The sequence below is a fragment of the Geotrypetes seraphini genome, chromosome 7 (genome assembly GCF_902459505.1).
Source record: "Geotrypetes seraphini chromosome 7, aGeoSer1.1, whole genome shotgun sequence".
Lineage (NCBI taxonomy): Eukaryota > Metazoa > Chordata > Amphibia > Gymnophiona > Dermophiidae > Geotrypetes > Geotrypetes seraphini.
The window spans coordinates 159,847,352-159,866,749 of record NC_047090.1 but is presented as its reverse complement, the minus strand read 5'-3'; the positions used below and the strand labels follow the sequence as shown (position 1 = coordinate 159,866,749).

At 43.5% G+C, this 19,398-nt stretch overlaps 1 protein-coding gene across 3 annotated transcripts in view; it reads left to right on the top strand.

Annotated features, from left to right (window-relative positions):
* Window positions 1–11,038: 11,038 nt before the first annotated feature.
* Window positions 11,039–19,398, top strand: part of AMN (amnion associated transmembrane protein) — an 80,731-nt gene continuing 72,371 nt past the window's right edge. For all 3 annotated transcript variants that reach the window (XM_033953287.1, XM_033953288.1, XM_033953286.1), the window contains exon 1: window positions 11,039–11,163. In XM_033953287.1, the coding sequence (XP_033809178.1) occupies window positions 11,124–11,163 (40 nt within the window). In that variant the 5' untranslated portion in view covers window positions 11,039–11,123. The remainder of the gene's footprint in view (window positions 11,164–19,398) is intronic.

The window sequence follows — 19,398 nt, the reverse complement described above, 5'->3', positions numbered from 1 at the left end:
ACGCCTCTGGAGGTAAACACATATTTTTGTTTTCTTTCTGACAAAAAATGAAACTTCAGCAAATATATATAGGCCTCTTAGGTAACTGAATTAAAGTGGATTTAAAAGTGATGCCTTTGCCTCTATAGCAGCCTGCAGTTAGTGTGTTTCATCTCTCACCTCTCCCACTTGCCTGCAGCCCCTCCCTCTCGCACATATCTTTCTCCCTCCCCTCTGACCCTCAGAGAGTTTACTGGTTTGTGTGATTGGAAACTACAAGGTCAACAGGTTCTTCTTGAACCTCAGGTTGCTCCAGTTGTCTGAGAGCTCCTTGACTGCACAGTGTAATCAGAAAGGGTGGGGGGTGGGGGGGAATGCAAGGATACTGACGGAAATGGGAGAAGTGGAGGGAAGAAATATGCTGGCCCAGTGTACACAGATGCAAAGGATGGCCATTTCAGAAGAGTACACTTTCAAAAAGGAGAAACGGTCTCTGCAGCAAATATTCCCCCCCCCACACACACACATAAAAAAGAGAGCAAAGATGACCAAAACAAATTAAGCTTATGAAGATATAGATACAAATAAATAATCATGTACATCAAACTGGGAGTAAAGACCTGACAAAGCCTGTGTTTTGGTGTATCCACCTGTGTCAGGGGTCCAACTTTATCTATAAAATTACATGTCGATAAAAATCAACGAAGGATACATGCATTGAATGGAGAAACTGGTCTAAAGATATATACATACACCTCAGAGTACATGCTTCAGTTAACTGCTTGATAATAATGTGAAAGTAAATACCTATATAAATAAAAATGAAACCTGAGCATGGTAGACTGAACAAATATAATGGCATTGATAACGTAAGATTATAAAAATATACATATGTACACAGTAGATGAAAACAAGTGAAATGTGAAATTTAAAGTGAACTTAAAAGTTACATTAAAATTGTGCAAAGTAACAAAAAGGATGTGAATATATAAAAATGTACTAAGCTATTAAGCAAGTGTTAGTGAACCTAAAAATGCGATTCCGTGTAAATATGTACCATAACAAGTGAGAATGGACCTGCAACCAGAGTGGGAAATATGACTGAGAAAAGCTATGGAAGACTTGACATGTGCCACCCCAATAAGTGCAAACAAAACAAAACTGCAGATCTGGACAAGACGTAGGCAAAATTTATTGTGACAAAATAATTATATGCAAACCCTTTTACCAATCAAGGGACCCAACACGGTCCGTGTTTCGGACAAACCTTCGTCAGGGGTCCATGGTTAAAAAGGTTCACTAACTGTAAAAAGCCGTCAACGTCGCTTAAACCTTGCTGCTACTCTACAATTTTTTGTGACCTTTTTTTGTTTTCCTTTTTTACCATGGACCCCTGACGAAGGTTTGTCCGAAACACGGACCGTGTCGGGTCCCTTGATTGGTAAAAGGGTTTGCATATAATTATTTTGTCACAATAAATTTTGCCTACGTCTTGCACAGATCTGCAGTTTTGTTTTGTTTGCTCTTGGTTGGTTTTTCACTGCAGTTTAGGTTGGGACCTTGTTTTGCCACCCCAATAAGTGACATCTGAAGGTCAACCGTGAAGATTTTCTTGCAGTGCATTCAATGTATAAATGTAAAATGACTGAAACCCAAGAAAGAGTTGCTGGCCAATTTTATGCCTTCGTGGATGAGGAGTTGCATATTTTAAACTCAGTTATTCCAACACTTAACACTAAGGACTCCTTTTACAAAGGCGCTAGCGGGTTAGCGCGCGTAATAGATATTGCCAGATGAGGGATCTATAAATACAGTTGAATTGTTTTCATAGGTTTTTTTGATTGTGGCTTTGGGCTCCTTTTACAAAGCCGCTCTAGCGGTTTAACGCGAGCTAAACCGCCGGACGCACTAGCCACTACCGCCTCCTCTTGCACAGGCGATAGTTTTTGGCCAGCGCGGGGCTTAGCGCATGACGAAAAGTCACGCGCGCTAACCCAGCTTAGCGCGCCTTTGTCAAAGGAGCCCAAAGCCACAATCAAAAAACCTAAGGAAACAATTCAACTGTATTTATAGATCCCTCATTGGCAATATCTCAGAATTTTAAAACAGATCGCACACATCTGCTATAAAGACGACCACCTCGACACACAACAGATTCTACAACTTTTTCTAAAACTCTGTTTGATGTTATGAGAAGCTAAAATTAGATTAAGGTTTTGATGTCACCTCAGTAAGGCTAACACAATCCCTCCACTACAAAACACTCTGAACAAATGTGTAAAAACACATTCAGAACCTTAGCATACCTTAACAGCACTAACTCCAGAAACTGAAAAAGCAACAACCTTCTACATGAAAAGGCAGGGCTGTAAATATTGCGCTGTGCTCTAAAACACCAATATACTATTTATTGGGGAACCCCCCCCCACACACACACACAAAACAACCACGATTGCAATAAGATCTCTACACAGACATGAAAAGGCAGAGCTGTAAATATTGCGCTGTGCTCTAAAACACCAATATACTATTTATTGGGGAACCCCCCCCCCACACACACACAAAACAACCACGATTGCAATAAGATCTCTACACAGACATGAAAAGGCAGAGCTGTAAATATTGCGCTGTGCTCTAAAACACCAATATACTATTTATTGGGGAACCCCCCCCCACACACAAAACAACCACGATTGCAATAAGATCTCTACACAGACATGAAAAGGCAGAGCTGTAAATATTGCGCTGTGCTCTAAAACACCAATATACTATTTATTGGGGAACCCCCCCCCCACACACAAAACAACCACGATTGCAATAAGATCTCTACACAGACATGAAAAGGCAGAGCTGTAAATATTGCGCTGTGCTCTAAAACACCAATATACTATTTATTGGGGAACCCCCCCCCCACACACACACAAAACAACCACGATTGCAATAAGATCTCTACACAGACATGAAAAGGCAGAGCTGTAAATATTGCGCTGTGCTCTAAAACACCAATATACTATTTATTGGGGAACCCCCCCCCACACACAAAACAACCACGATTGCAATAAGATCTCTACACAGACATGAAAAGGCAGAGCTGTAAATATTGCGCTGTGCTCTAAAACACCAATATACTATTTATTGGGGAACCCCCCCCCCCACACACAAAACAACCACGATTGCAATAAGATCTCTACACAGACATGAAAAGGCAGAGCTGTAAATATTGCGCTGTGCTCTAAAACACCAATATACTATTTATTGGGGAACACCCCCCCACACACACACAAAACAACCACGATTGCAATAAGATCTCTACACAGACATGAAAAGGCAGAGCTGTAAATATTGCGCTGTGCTCTAAAACACCAATATACTATTTATTGGGGAACCCCCCCCCACACACAAAACAACCACGATTGCAATAAGATCTCTACACAGACATGAAAAGGCAGAGCTGTAAATATTGCGCTGTGCTCTAAAACACCAATATACTATTTATTGGGGAACCCCCCCCCCACACACAAAACAACCACGATTGCAATAAGATCTCTACACAGACATGAAAAGGCAGAGCTGTAAATATTGCACTGTGCTCTAAAACACCAATATACTATTTATTGGGGAACCCCCCCCCCACACACACACAAAACAACCACGATTGCAATAAGATCTCTACACATACATGAAAAGGCAGAGCTGTAAATATTGCGCTGTGCTCTAAAACACCAATATACTATTTATTGGGGAACCCCCCCCACACACACACACAAAACAACCACGATTGCAATAAGATCTCTACACAGACATGAAAAGGCAGAGCTGTAAATATTGCGCTGTGCTCTAAAACACCAATATGCTATTTATTGGGACCCCCCCCCCCCCACAAAACAAACACGATTGCGATAAGATCTCTACACAGACACTACATTCTAGTACAGTGGTTCTGTCCTGGGTGACCCTCAGCCAGATGGGTTTTCAAGAAATCCCTAATGAATATGCATGAGGCAGATTTTCATGCCTGTTACATCTGTTATATGCAAATCAGCCTCATGCATATTCATTGGGGATATCTTGAAAACCCAACTAGCTCAAGGTCCCCCAGAACAGGTTTAAAAACCACAGTTCTAGTAGAATACCACTCCGTAGTCTAGTAATTCCCAAACTGGATTCCATGGAACCCTAGGGATGCTCAAACTTTCTTCAGGGGTTCCTCCATAGTATGAAAAAAAAATGTTTTAGGGGGTTCTGTCATAGTAAAAAGTTTGGAAATCACTGCCTCAGTCACACACACAAAACCCAGATAGCCCTTCAATAATAATTTTTTTTTTTTTTACCATAGAAATATGATGGCGGGTAAAGGCCAAATGGCCCATCCAGTCTGCCCATCCACAGCATCCACTATGTCTTACTCTCCCTAAGAGATCCCACATGCCTGTTCCACATTTTATTGAATTCAGACAGTTTTTGTCTCCATCACCTATACCGGGAGACTATTCCATGTATCTACTACTCTTTCAGTAAAAATGTATTTCCTTAGATTACTCTGCATCCAGCAGCAGCAGGAGGCTATTGAACTCTATAAAGGGAGCAAGACTGAAACAACTGGTACTGGAGCCAACAAGGAAGCAGGCAGTACTGGACCTGTTACTTACCAATGGCGAAAGTGTCACAGAGGTCTCAGTGGGCGAAGCGTTGGCCTCCAGTGACCACAATATGGTATGGTTCAATCTCAAAAAGGGGTTTGCCAAATCTAACACATTGACCAAGGTCCTAAGCTTCAAGGACGCCAACTTCGAGGGCATGGGGGAATTCATCCATCAAGCACTACAAAACCAAGTGGTAACAGATAACGTAGAAGAAATGTGGTCAGCTCTGAAAGATACCATACAGGAGGCAACCAACCGATATATAAAATCAGTAAGTAAACGGCGAAGGAACAATAGGCCACAGTGGTTCTCTGCGGAGATCTCGGGCCTCATAAAAGAAAAGAAAAGAGCGTTCATTTCTTACAAACAATCAGGGAATCAGGACTCGAGAGAAGACTACCTGGCCAAGGCAAGAGCCGTCAAAACAGCAGTTAGAGAGGCCAAATTCCGAAACGAGGAGACGTTAGCGAAGAACATCAAGAAGGGCGATAAATCCTTCTTCAGGTATATTAGCGACAGAAACAGAAACACAGGCGGGATATTACGCCTTAGGAAACCAGACGGGAACTATGTAGAAGCGGACTCGGAAAAGGCTAAACTTTTAAACGAATACTTCTGCTCGGTCTTCACCCGCGAGGAGCCGAGATCTGGCCCTCTGCTACAGACAAGGGATTGTTCAGTAGACCCGTTTAGTAGCTTCGAGTTTACGCCAGGCAGTGTCTACTGTGAGCTGTCTAAACTCAAGGTTAACAAAGCGATGGGGCCAGACAACCTACACCCCAGGGTGCTCAGGGAGTTAAGTGATGTCTTGGCGGAACCACTATCCGCGCTCTTCAATCTCTCCCTTAGTACGGGTATAGTCCCGTTGGACTGGAAAACGGCTAACGTCATTCCACTCCATAAAAAAGGTTGCAGAATGGAGGCTGCAAACTATAGACTGGTGAGTCTCACATCAATAGTGAGCAAGCTGATGGAAACTCTAATCAAACATCAATTGGATACGATCCTGAACGAGGAGAATCTACGGGATCCCCGTCAACATGGATTTACTATGGGGAGATCCTGCCAATCCAACATGATCAGCTTCTTTGACTGGGTGACGAGGAAGCTGGATGTTGGGGAGCCTCTGGACATCGTATACTTAGACTTCAGCAAAGCTTTCGATAGCATACCACACCGCAGGCTGTTGAACAAAATGAGTTCTATAGGATTGGGTGACACTTTGACAAAATGGGTTGAGAACTGGCTTGGAGGCAGGCTTCAGCGGGTGGTGGTGAATGGCACCCCCTCTGAAATGATAGAGGTGATCAGTGGAGTGCCGCAGGGCTCGGTCTTGGGCCCGATCCTGTTCAATATCTTTATAAGAGACTTAGCAGAAGGGCTTCGAGGTAAAATAACGTTATTCGCAGATGACGCCAAACTATGCAATGTAGTAGAAAGGAGTGCAATGGTCAAAAACTCAATATCCGACAATATGACGCACGACCTACTCCTATTGGAGCGCTGGTCTAGGATCTGGCAACTAGGTTTCAATGCCAAAAAATGCAAGGTTATGTACCTTGGCAGCCAAAATCCATGCAAAAGTTACACCCTTAATGGCGAGATCCTAGCAAGGACTGTAGCAGAACGGGATTTAGGGGTGATCATCAGTGAAGACATGAAGACTGCCAATCAAGTGGAGCAGGCTTCATCTAAGGCTAGACAAATCATGGGGTGTATACGTAGGGGTTTCGTCAATCATAAGCCTGAAGTCATTATGCCATTGTATAGATCCATGGTGAGACCCCATCTGGAATACTGTGTACAATTCTGGAGGCCTCATTACCGCAAAGATGTGCTGAGACTGGAGTCGGTCCAGCGAATGGCCACCCGGATGGTCTCAGGACTCAAGGACCTCCCGTATGAGGAACGGCTGGATAAGTTGCGGCTATACTCACTCGAGGAACGCAGAGAGAGGGGAGACATGATCAAGACGTTCAAATATCTCACGGGCCGTATCAAGGTGGAAGAAGATATCTTCTTTTTCAAAGGTCCCACGGCTACAAGAGGGCATCCGTGGAAAATCAGGGGAGGGAAGCTGCACGGTGACACCAGAAAGTACTTTTTCACCGAGAGAGTGGTAGATCGTTGGAATGGTCTTCCACTTCAGGTGATTGAGGCCAGCAGCGTGCCTGATTTTAAGACAAAATGGGATCGTCACGTGGGTTCTCTTCACAGAGAAAGATAGGGGTGGGTCATTAAGGTGGGCAGACTAGATGGGCCGTGGCCCTTATCTGCTGTCTATTTCTATGTTTCTATGTTTCTCCTGAGCCTATCACTTCTTAAGTTCATCCTAAGCCCTCTCATTCCACTTTCTTTCAGATGCCATTTAGGTACTTAAATGTCTCATTCATATCACCCCGCTCCCACATTTCCTCTAAAGTATACATATTAAGATCTTTAAGTCTGTCCCCATTCGCCTTATGACGAAGACCACGTACCATTTTAGTAGCCTTCCTCTGGACCGACTCCATCCTTTTTGAATGTGTGGTCTCCAGAACTGCACACGATATTCTAAAAAAGGTCTCACCAGAATCTTATACTGCGGCATCAATATCTCCATTTTTCTACTGGCCATATCTCTTCCTATGCATCCTACCATCTTTCTAGTTTTCGCCATCACCTTTTGAACCTGTTTGACAACCTTAAAGATCATCACATACAATCACACTCAAGTCTCTCTCCTCTTTCGTGCACAAAAGTTCTTCACTTCCTAAACTGTACCATTCATTCCCTTCGGATTTTGCATCCCAAAAGCATGAACTTGTGGGGGGTGGGAGGTGGGGGGATTAGCATTAAATCTTAGCTGCCAAGTTTCAGACCATTCCTCGAGCTTTGCTAGGTCCTTACTCATCTTATTCACCTTGATAAACCTTCGGTCTGTCCCAGTAAGGAATTCTTATGTTCTTAAATGTCACTATTCTCTGTTTTAAAACCATTTCCATGAATTTACTTACCAAAAAGTCAGTTCCTTCCCTTCTCCCCCCCCCCCCTCCTGCTCTTGTATCTTCTCTCTTCCCTTTACTTTCCCTCCCTTCCTCCATGGTTTGGCATGTCTCCTTCATTTCCCTCCCTCTCCTCACCCATGCCCTAGCATCTCTTCCTCTCCCTTCATGGTCTGCCATCTCCTTTCCTTCCTTTCCCTCTCTTCATGGCCCATGGTCTGTCATCTCCTGCCCCTTCCATGGTCTTTCTTCTCCCTCTCTCTCTCCAGTTGGGTGCATTATTTCTCTCCTCCTCCCCTCCTAACCTCTCCTCCCTCCCTGCCTAGTCCACTCTTTCCTATTTCTTACATATATCTTTAACCTTTGGTACTCCTCTCTGGATGGGGGGAGGTTCTATTCTCATGGGTCATCAAGAAACGAGAAAAACAATATCCATTGTGGCTTTATGGAGCAGTGCTGTGTCTATAAAGTAATACAGTGTTCCCCCGCGAATGGACTCACTCATTCACGGTCTGCTCCAACCGCCTCTTCCTGTAGTAAAGTTGGGCTACGCCAATCAGGAGTTGTGTGTCAAAGCAGCTCATGATTGGTGTAGCCCAACTTTACTACAGGAAGAGGCAGTCAGAGCAGACCGCGATTTTATTCACCCGCCGGTACTCCCCTGTCTTTTAACAGGTGAAAAACTGCATTCATGTTTTTTTTTAAATTTGCGGAGGTTCCTGGAACGGGACCTCCGTGAATTTGGGGGAATACTGTATACAGTACAATAGTAGTCAAAGCAGGGACATGAGCCAAAGTAAAGTCGATACCCTCCATCTTGGATGTCTAAAGAATATTTATTTATTTATTTAATTTGATTTCTAACCTGTCCTCCCAGTAGCTCAGAATGGGTTACAAGCTAACATTCACAGTGGATTACATTGGACAGTACAAATGACAATGCAGCAACTTAAGCACAAATTTGGAAGAACAGTGATTTGAGGACAGCTTGGGGTGTGTGTATTTAAGGGGACTACATTGGTTAGAAGAGTTGACACTGTGGTATCTTAAGCCCTAGCTTGGAAGAGTAGTGACTTACGATCTGCTTGGGAGGGGGTATTCAAAGGGAATTCCTCGGGGGGGGGGGGAGAACAGGGAAAGAATCTAAGAGTCTGGCAGTTAGTGGTGGTTGGTAGGGGAGGGGGATTAGAGGGATTGATTGCGGCTGCATTATTAGTTGAAGAGCAGGGTATTCACCGCTCTCCGGAAGGTCCTCAATGAGTTCTGTAATCTGATTTGCAGGGGAAGTTGGTTCCAGAGTTGAGGGATTAAGTGGCTGTAGGAGCGTTTGCACAGGCTCTGTTTCAGAGCAGAGGAGGTGGGTGGGGGTGTACAGAGGTAGCTTGGATCCTATATGGGCTGGTGTGGTGGCGTGGACTCTCATTACAAGGGCCTTTTTTTTAAAAAAAAAGAGGTAGGTGGGGCTCTACAATTTCCTTTCCCCTCCTTTGTGTTTCCAGCTCAAACAGAAATAGGGATGGGATCCAGTCAAATGAGCCTCCATTCACAACTATCTGGGGATTTTCCCATTATTACATCCTTTCCCAACTAACTATAGTCATGGCAGCTGCTATTGCCCAGGAATCATGCATTAAGTTTCATACAGAACTCAGGCTGGTTTAAACCGTGTAGTTGCCTAGGGTGGGAGCTTTTGAGCGGCAGCAAAGCGATAGATCCTGACGGTCACATTAATGGAAAGAACCACAGGGAGAGTGGGCAATTTTCAAATAGCCCATTTACTCAGGTAAAGGTTTTTGGAAATTGTTGTCTGTTGTAGAGGCTGACCAAATTTTGGTTTTGGTCAAAAATGCCTCTCGTACCGTATATTACTTTATAGCTGCCAAACCGTATCCAGTTCCATTCTCTGCTTATTTAGTACAGAGTGTCAGCAGTTGCATTGGACTAGGGAAAACTGGATTATCCACAGGTTCTGATACCATTTATTGGCTCAATATAAGAATGATCAAACCTTCTTGTGTTTTCATACCTCCCGGGTCTTCTCCGTCCCAGGAAAGATAATTTAACATTCAGCTTTGTTTTCATAAGTAATCTAACTTGAGAACCTTTCCAACTTTAATATGCAGAAATCTTCTCGGCATCCTGTTGGACTGTGTTTAATGCGGTGATAAATTTTTCTCATGCATGCTCGCCCTAATTGTCATTCCAAATTCCCTTCTAGTGACTGGTTAACAGCAGCACTTGTTTTGCAACTATGTAATAAAGACACTGGCATTATAGGTTCTTGTCGGTATAATACGTGTTCCAACAGAACCTCGCATGTTTCAAATGACATTGTCGTTTCTTGCCCAGCCAGTCTGTCTCCTAAGGAATAATGTGTGCCAGGGTGGAATAACCTAGATACCAATCTGTCGCAGATATTAGAAGATCCCCATGACATGCAACAGTAATCCTTGATGGTTGACCCAACTACAGTATCTGTAAGCTTTTCCACTCCCATCTGTCTTGTAAAGGAAGTCTAAGCCAACTACCTTCAAATATTATATTACGTTCATTATTGTAGACATAGGAGCTGGCTCTGTGGATGCCAGGAGATGCTGAGCACTCCCACTAGTGATCAGGTTCCTTTTTTGTGTCCAGGGAGGGATAATTGGGTGTGCCAAACAATATAAATCATTCAAAAATGTTGGTGCCTATGACAGCGGGCACATTGACATCACAAAACTCTAGAAATGTGGTGAATGAAAAAAGATTTGTCAAATTCACGGGAGGCGGTACATTAATTTTGAAAGAGATTTTCCCCTTGGAGAAAGCTCTTTAAGTATATGATTTCTATGGTTTTATTGTTATAAACGTTGGTTTGATTTAGTTGTTATGATTTTATTTGCAGTTTTGCCTCTGACGCAGCCCTTGGACGAAACGCAGCCACGTCAGGCACATGTGACATTAAATTTCTTTTTGCTCCATATACTCGTGCGCCTTGCTCTATGTTCTACACTTAAACTGACAAAATATTATTGCATATCAAATTGTAGTAAACTATTAGCTTGGACGGTTGCCACCAGTCGGCACAAGACATGCAGCTGCAGCCATGATCTTAGTTCGCTTGTGGCATTTTGATCTAACCTGCATTTGAAGGTTCTGTCATTCAAATCTTTGCCTGAATAAGTACCTGCAGAATTGAATTTCTGCTATGGTCTGACTAATAGAATTAGGATATTTATGAGGCCTCTTTACTAATAATCAACTAGAAAGAAAGAAGAATCCAATTTCTCAGATGAGGAGGGAGAAAGAAAGGAAAGAAGGTAAAAAATCTGGGGTAGAATGGAATAGTCCTGGAGCCTGAATATTTTTCCTTGATTGCAGTAAACAGTAGTGGACATAGAGATTAATTTTTCACTTGCCACTTGCCTGCATTCTTTCTTTTCTGATCAGGTGACAGCAGAGGACTTAAGAAAGTCCAAAGTCTGTCTGAGGCCCTGCAGGGATTAAAGGGAATCCACTGCAGCTGTGGTGAGAAATGAATCCCAACACGTATCTTCTCTTCTTGCTTCTCATCAGTAAGTAATGAACATTCCCAGGGGAAAGGTTGCAAAAATCTTCTTTTTTTGGGCTTTGGGGAGAAGAATTGCTTCATGAGTATTTGTCCTGCAAGTAAATTTAAAATAGTATCAGGATGATTAGCTGTTAAGTTGTAGTATCTGAGTTGGGTCTGTCTCCCTAAGCTTGTGTTCCTATGGTGGTCTCTGCTGGTTTATACTGGTATACACTTAGGGCTCCTTTTACAAAGGTGCATTAGGGCCTTCATGCGTGGAATAGTGTGCGCTAAAATGCTGCGTGCGCTAGCCACTACCGCCTCCTCTTGAGCAGGCGGTAGTTTTTTGGGTAGTGCACCTTTGTAAAAGGAGCCCTTAAGCATTCAGAGTGCTGCTTCCAACTGACATGTGAAGAGCAAATTGGAATTAGAGAATGACACGGTGACAAAATTCATTACCGTTCCCGTCCCCGCGGATAACCGCTGGAAATAATCCCATGTCATTTTCTAGTGTCTATTTCAACCTCGGTCCTTCTACACCAGCATTCTTCAAAGCAAAGCTTGCGGGTCAGTGGCTGTGCTTATGTGAGCCAAGGATAATGCAGCCATTGTGACATCACTGATGTGATTGATTCTTAGACACTGGTGGAATGAGGCATTATGACATCACAATATCTGCTCTGGATACCAGAGACTGTCATTCTGTAGTGTCTGTTTCAACCTCAGTCCTTCTACACCAGCATTCTTCAAAGCAAAGCTTGCGGGTCAGTGGTTGTGGCCATTCATACTCTGATTCTTCCCTCTCGCCTTAAAGAATGACATGAAGATGTTTTCCCGCGGTTATCCGCAGGGACGGGAACAGTGATGAATTTTGTCACCGTGTCATTCTCTAATTGGAATGATTATATAGCTTTGAATTCTCTTAATAGAGACAGATAGGAAAACAATCCTTTTATAGGAATTCCAGTGATATAATTTACCAATTATGGTGGTCTCTGCTGGTTTATACTGGTATACATGTGTAGCATTCAGAGTGCTGCAGTTTATCATGCCCTAGATCCGTGTCTCTCAACCTGTGTGCCCCAAAGAGTTTCCGGGTGTGCCATGAGAGATTCCAGAATTTTATTTTAATTTTAAAAAATTTCCTTCATAAGTATACACTAGAATAGATGACATGTACGTTGTTATGAACGTCTGTCTGCGTAAGGATACAACCGCCCAGACACGCATCATTCTTTGACATGATTGGCCCTTGAAAACTAACGGCAAGTAATTTTATTTTTACTTTTTTATGCAGCAGTTATCCTAACTTGAGCAACAAAGCAATCAAGGCTTTGTTTCTGTTTGGATCTTCTTTCTTTGCAAACTTGGATTTTCAGCTCTGTCAGAAATTAAATTGAAAAAAAAAGAGAACAGTTGGAGATGGTGGATGATGAAATGCGTGTTTGCTTGTCGACTACTGAGCCACATTTTGAGTTAATTTACACTCAAAAATAAGCACATCCATCGCCTTGTTTAGAAATTCTAGTCTATCTACTTTAGTTTCACCATTGTTACAATTATCCATAACTGACATTTCATTTTCTGTTGGTATTGTAATTCTATAATTTCAATTATAATGTGCCACGAAAAACATTTGCTCTGTTTAGTGTGAGAGACACTGGTCTAGATCAGTGTTTTTCAACCTTTTATCACCTATGGACCAGCAGAAGGAAAATAATTATTCTGTGGACCGGCAGTTGAAGAACACTGGGCTAAGTCGTGGGCCAGACCCCGCCCATCTCCACCCCAGACCCCGCCCCCATAATAGTACTAATTGCACCTTGCACGTTCCGTGCCTCATCTGGAAGCCTTCCCTCTGACGTTGCAACGATGCCCGTAGGAGCCACTGCCCATGGCTTTGTGCACTGAATCAGTTAGGAAGAGGGAGCTGGCTCGAAGATAACACCGCATCGATCGTACCGTGGACCAGCGGTTGAAGAACACTGTTTTGGGCCTGATGCACGTGCTGGTCCTGTGGACCAGCAGGAAATTTCTGTGGACCGGCACCGGCCCATGGACCGGTGGTTGAAGAACACTGGTCTAGATCATTGTTTATGAGGTAGGTAAATGGAATGTGGAAATTGCAGCTGCTCGTAAAGTAGGACATGAAGTCTGGTAAATCAGACACTGCATACAATAGAGTACAAAGCCAGGCCTCTGTTCACTTGAACAAATTACCTTAATATATATTTATTTAATTCCTTTTCTATCCCATTTTCCCCAAAGAGCTCAGAACAGGTCACAAGTTAACATACATAATATACAGTTAGCAGGTTACAAGATTTTTCGATACAAGTTTTTATCCTAACTCAACATATATTAGGAATCTAATACCAATGCAGTTCCCCCTCTGTATTCGCGGTGGTTAGGGGCAGAGCCAGCCCGCGAATATTAAAAAACCACAAATAATATTCTGGCCGGTTCTTCTCCTTACCCCCGCTTTCATTTTTCAGGCTATTTTAAGCCCCATAAGCCCCCCCTTAAGCCTTACCTGATGGTCTAGCGCAGTGTTCTTCAACCACCGGTCCATGGACCAGTGCCGGTCCACAGAAATTTCCTGCCGGTCCATAGGACCAACACGTGCATCAGGCTCAAACAGTGTTTTTCAACCGCCGGTCCACGGTCCAGTGCCGGTCCACAGAAATTTCCTGCCGGTCCATAGAGCCAGCCAGTCCACAGAGCAATCGATGCGGCGTTATCTTCGAGCCAGCTCCCTCTTCCTAACTGATTCAGCGCACAAAGCCACGGGCAATGGCAACTACGGGCATCCTGCGCCTGAACTGGAAGCCTTCTCTCTGACATTGCAACGTCAGAGGGAAGGCTTCCAGATGAGGCACGGGACGTGCAAGGTGCAATTAGTACTATTATGGGGGCGGGGTCTGGGGTGGAGATTGGGTAGAGATGGGCGGGGTCTGGCCCACGACTTAGCCCAGTGTTCTTCAACCACTGGTCCACAGATCGGTGCCAGTTCACAGAATAATTGTTTTATTTCTGCCGGTCCATAGGTGTAAAAAGGTTGAAAAACACTGGTCTAGCGGGTTTTCAGGGCAGGAGCGATCTTCCCATGCTCCTGCCCTGTGTAGATCGCTCACAGGAAATGGCTGCCTTGAGCTCCTGTCGTAGTCTTGAGAGACAATGGGAGCTCAAGGTAGCCATTTCCTGTGAGCGATCTGCATGGGGCAGGAGCTTGGGAAGATTGCTCCTGCCCCGAAAACCCACTAGACCACCAGGTAAGGCTTAAGGGGGGCTTAAAGGGCTTAAAATAGCCAGAAAAATGAAAATGCATTTTTTGGTTTAAAACCGCGAATAAGCGAATCCGTAGATACGGAAACCACGAATACGGAGGGAGAAGTGTATATATAACGTACAGTTCACAGGTACAATTTGCCATAGCTATAGTTCAAGATTTTTCGATACAAGTTTTTATCCTAACGTGACACGTATTGGGATCTAGTACCGATATACATTTCTTTGTAATCCATCGGTCGTGGGCAGGGGAGTTAGGTGAAGAGCTATGTTTTTACTGCTTTCCTAAAGTTAAGCAGTCCTTATCTGCGGGGGAAGTTGATTCCAGTGGCTCGGTATAAAGTGGAAGTAGGATATTTAATACATCTCATTTTTGTTGGAGCTTTTGGGACATCCGCTTTCCAGGAGATATATCTACTTCTGGATCAACACACTGGCAGACATTTCAATTCAAAATGTAAATGATAAGACAAATAGGTAATTTCAGTGCTTAATAAGAGCCACTCATGTCATATGAAATCACCTAAGCTAAGATTCACACATAACATGCTACAATGGGCTTTAATTCAGCTGTCATTCATAGAGCCACGGAGTCTGGCTCCTTAACAAAGACATAGTCTTGCATTGTAATCCTATAATTCCCTCTGAATGCCTGTATAGCTGTTGCATGCATAATTGAGGTAGGCGCAAAATCAGACGTCTACAATCACAGCTCTGAATATTAAATAGGCCTCTGGATTTCAAACTCGGCCACTATAACAAAGTGTAAGTTTTCAGACACGGCAGACCCCGTGGTGTACGTCAGTGATGTAGCGAGGGGCGGAGGCGCTTCTCCCACACTCTCGTCTCCGTCCCCACTTCTTCTCCGCCCCCCGCCACGCATGGGGGCCCCCCTTCCTTTACACCTCTAGTTGTTCACCGCCATGAGGAACGACGTCCAACATGCTCCTCGCAACCTCGGTGGCTCTCCCTCCAAAGCCACTTCCTACACGCGGTGCCCGGAAGTGACGTCAGCGGGAGCGCTGATGCGGTTGCGAGGAACACGAAGTTGTTGCTTGCGGTGGTGTAACACTAGAGGTGAAGGGGGGTGCACATGGCGAGGAAAGGAGTGGGAAAAAGCCGAGAGGGCCAAGAGGAGGAGGGGTGCCAGTGCCCCCACCAACATGGTGCCTGCGGCGGACCCTCCCCTTCGCCCCCTTACTATGCCACTGGTGTAGGTGCATCATAAGAGGCACTGACATACTGTATAACTATGTTCTGTGTGGCTTCAGTTTCATCAGACTAAATTTAGAATTTCTCTTATCAGTGACGTCAGCTTAGAAGTCTGAAAATCTGAATCATCGGCTGCATTCACCTTCTTGTTACAGAGAGGAGATTCTGTCCTGTACTGAAAGCAGCTGCATGCCTTGTACCGACTGGTGGCAACCGTCCAAGCTTAATGTTTACTAAAATTTGATCTGCACTAGTACTTTGTCAGTTTAAGTGTAGAGCAAAGAGCAAGCCAAACGAGTATATGGAGCAAAAAGAAACTTAATGTCACGTGTGCTTGACGCGGCCACGTTTCGTCAGAGGTAAAACTGCAAATAAAATTATAACAACTAAATCAAACCGACATTTGTAACAATAAAATATAAATCATATACTTAAGAGTTAAAAACATTTGAATGTTTATCAGGACAAATTGGCCCGATTGGCTTTCATGGCGGCCAGGCTAGTACTGGCCTTTTACTGGAAGAGCCCTACTGCGCCCACCTTGTTGATGATGAGAGAGAAACTGGGCTGGGTGTGTGAGAAGTATAGACTTTCGGCATTGCTGACAAGGCGTAGACAACAATTTGGAGGTGGAGGGTAGGAAATAGTTGGGCCTAAGGATCTGTGTGGGGATTGATGTATTGGTTTGAGTATTTGGGCCTTTGGTTTTTATTTTTCTCTTCTTGGGGGGGATCAGGTGTAGGGGTTTGGGATGTCTCAGCTGTCTTTTTTTTGGGGGGGGAGTTTGGGTTTGGGGTTGTTGGGTTGTTAGAAGGTGGGAGAGGGGGGATCTGTTTGGGGTGATTGTATGACAAAACTGTTTTAACACTGACTTGGCATTTTTGGGATGATGGTAGCTGAGGGCAGCTCCTGCGTGTGCACTGCATTGTTGTTTCTCTTGTATGTGTCTTTGCGGGTGTTCTAAATAAAGAATTCTAAAAAAAAAGCCCAACCCCATTTGAATGTTTACCTAAAACAAAATGGATAATATTTCATGAATAAGGAAATCATGCATATATAGTACCATACATATAAAAACAAGACTATACATAAAAGTAAGCCAACTATGTCAATTGTAAGCAAAGTGCAGGTGGCCAAAAGTGTTAAAGAGCCCAAGATGGCCAGTGGACTAGCAAAAGGTGATCAGGTGAAAATGCAAGCTACGGTGAGTTATACATTGCAAAGGAGTGCTTAATTATTCAAATAGTTTTAACTATTTATATATAGGATTTGATTGTTATAAATGTTGGTTTGATTTAGTTATTATGATTTTATTTGCAGTTTTGCCTCCGACGCAGCCCTCGGGCAAAACGCGGCCGCGTCAGGCACATGTGACATTAAATTTCTTTTTTGCTCCATATACTCGTTTGGCCTGCTCTTTGTTCTACACCTGAACCCTCGCAGATCATCTGCCTCTCTTACCTTTTTTTTGTGAGTTTAAGGTAGTTTACAATACATAAAAATCTACCCCCCCCCCTCCTTTACCAACACGTAGCGCGGGTTTTAGCGCCGGCAGCGGCGGTAACTGCTCCGATGCACATAGAAGTCCTATGAGCGTTGGAGCAGTTACCACCACTGCCTGCGCTAAGCGTTAGTAAAGGAGAGGGCTAGTGAAAAGTCTAGACATAAGCTGAACTTATTTCAGCTTTAATTGATCACTAAAAAAATTCTCTTTTATAATAGTTAAATTACTGGTAGTACCATAAATATTGCTTTGTTATTTTTATTTTTATTTTTTTTAAGTATCGCTAATACAACTGAAGTAACACAGTGTGATAAACTCTTATGCTGCTTCCCAAAAGCTGTTGTTTATAGCGTTTAATCACTAACAAATTGTTGGCAAAGCCAGCTAGCTTATCATATGTGCCACATCACTGATCTCCTAGTGAAAATAGTGCTACATGTGTCAAAGTTGAACGTGTCTCATGCCCAAATATTCATAATAAATTAATGAGTGCACCACGTGGCAAAAATGTCTGGTATTTCAATTACTAAAGTGCCATAAGCACCTAAAATTCAAGCAGATTGTACAGCAATGTTCTGGCGAGGTGTCTCGTTTTGGAATTTGATTCGATATTCCCACCGTCCACTTCTAATCCTTCTGTATTCAAAAAAATTCAATCTCTTCACAAAACATTCCCCCCTACCCTTTAAATTTTTTTTTTTACTAAGCTGCAGTAGAGGTTTCTACTCCGGCCTAGAGTGCAACATTTTCTGATGCTGCTCATAGAAGTCCTATGAGAATCAAGCAGTGTCAGAGGATTTAGCACTGTGGGCCACGATAGAAACCTTAGGGCCATAGGCGTTGGAATGGGGGAGGCCACAGGGGCCATGGCCTCCCCAATAATTCTCAGTTGCTCTTTGGTTCTGTGGAGTATCAAGGGTCATTTTTTGTTGGTTTGTGCCGTTTGATGATTGAGAACATGAGCCGTTTCCAGCGGTGGGCTTTCTAGTTCACTGACAGGGTTTTTTCACCTTGTAACAGTTCTCTGGGCACACTATAAGTGTGGTGAATGATGTGAACTTCTTGTTATATGCCTAGAGTGTATTTATTTGATCTCCTTTTTCTTGAGCCATTTGGTAACCCCAAGATACCTCTACTGCAGCTTAGTAAAAGTTGTGTGTGTGTGTGGGGGGCTATTTGTTGCTTATTTTAGATTTAATTTAGGCAGTAAGAATAAGGAATACGAGTATAGAATGTCAGGCGCAATTCTGGGTAAGAGCAAACAAGAAAAGGACCTGGGTGTACTGATAGATAGGTCCCTGAAGCCGTCGGCACAATGCGCGGCAGCGGCAAGGAAAGCAAACAGAATGTTAGACATGATAAAGAAAGGAATCACGAGTAGATCGGAGAAAGTCATAATGCCGCTTTATAGGGCAATGGTCAGACCACACTTGGAATACTGTGTCCAACATTGGTCTCCCAATCTAAAGAAAGATATAAAACTGCTGGAGAGGGTACAGAGACGAGCAACGAAGCTAATAAAAGCTATGGAGAACTTGGAATATGAGGAACGACTCAAGAAATTGGGACTGTTCTCCCTTGAGAAGAGGAGACTGCGAGGGGACATGATTGAGACTTTCAAAATATTGAAAGGCATCGACAAAATAGAGCAGGAAAATAAATTATTTACATTGTCCAACGTGACACGGACATGGTTTGAAGTTAAGGGGGGACAAGTCCAGGACAAATGTCAGGAAGTTCTGCTTCACGCAGCGAGTGGTGGACAACTGGAATGCTCTCCCAGAGGAGGTTATTACGGAATCCACTGTACTAGGATTCAAAGGCAAATTAGATGCACATCTCCTTAACAGAGGCATAGAGGGATATGGGTGACTAAAACTACATCAGGTGTACACTTGACTGGGCCTCCGCGTGTGCGGATCGCCGGACTCGATGGACCATGGGTCTGATCCGGAGATGGCAGTTCTTATGTTCTTAATTATGGTTTAAGCATGAGGAATTCATCCCACAGCATATCCAAAAGGCCTGGTTACTTTGTGTGGATGCAGAAGCTTACAGATTCTCACAAAAATATACACAAAAAGAGATCCATTGGAATGTGAGCCCAGATTATAGTACTGGAACCTTCTATTATTCTATTTCTCAACACAAGGATTAATAATACATTACAGTTACTGGTTTCTCACCTTGGTTGTCTTCCGAGAATGAGTCTGAAAGGGCAATTTCTTCTACAGCATAATTTTCACATTTCACACT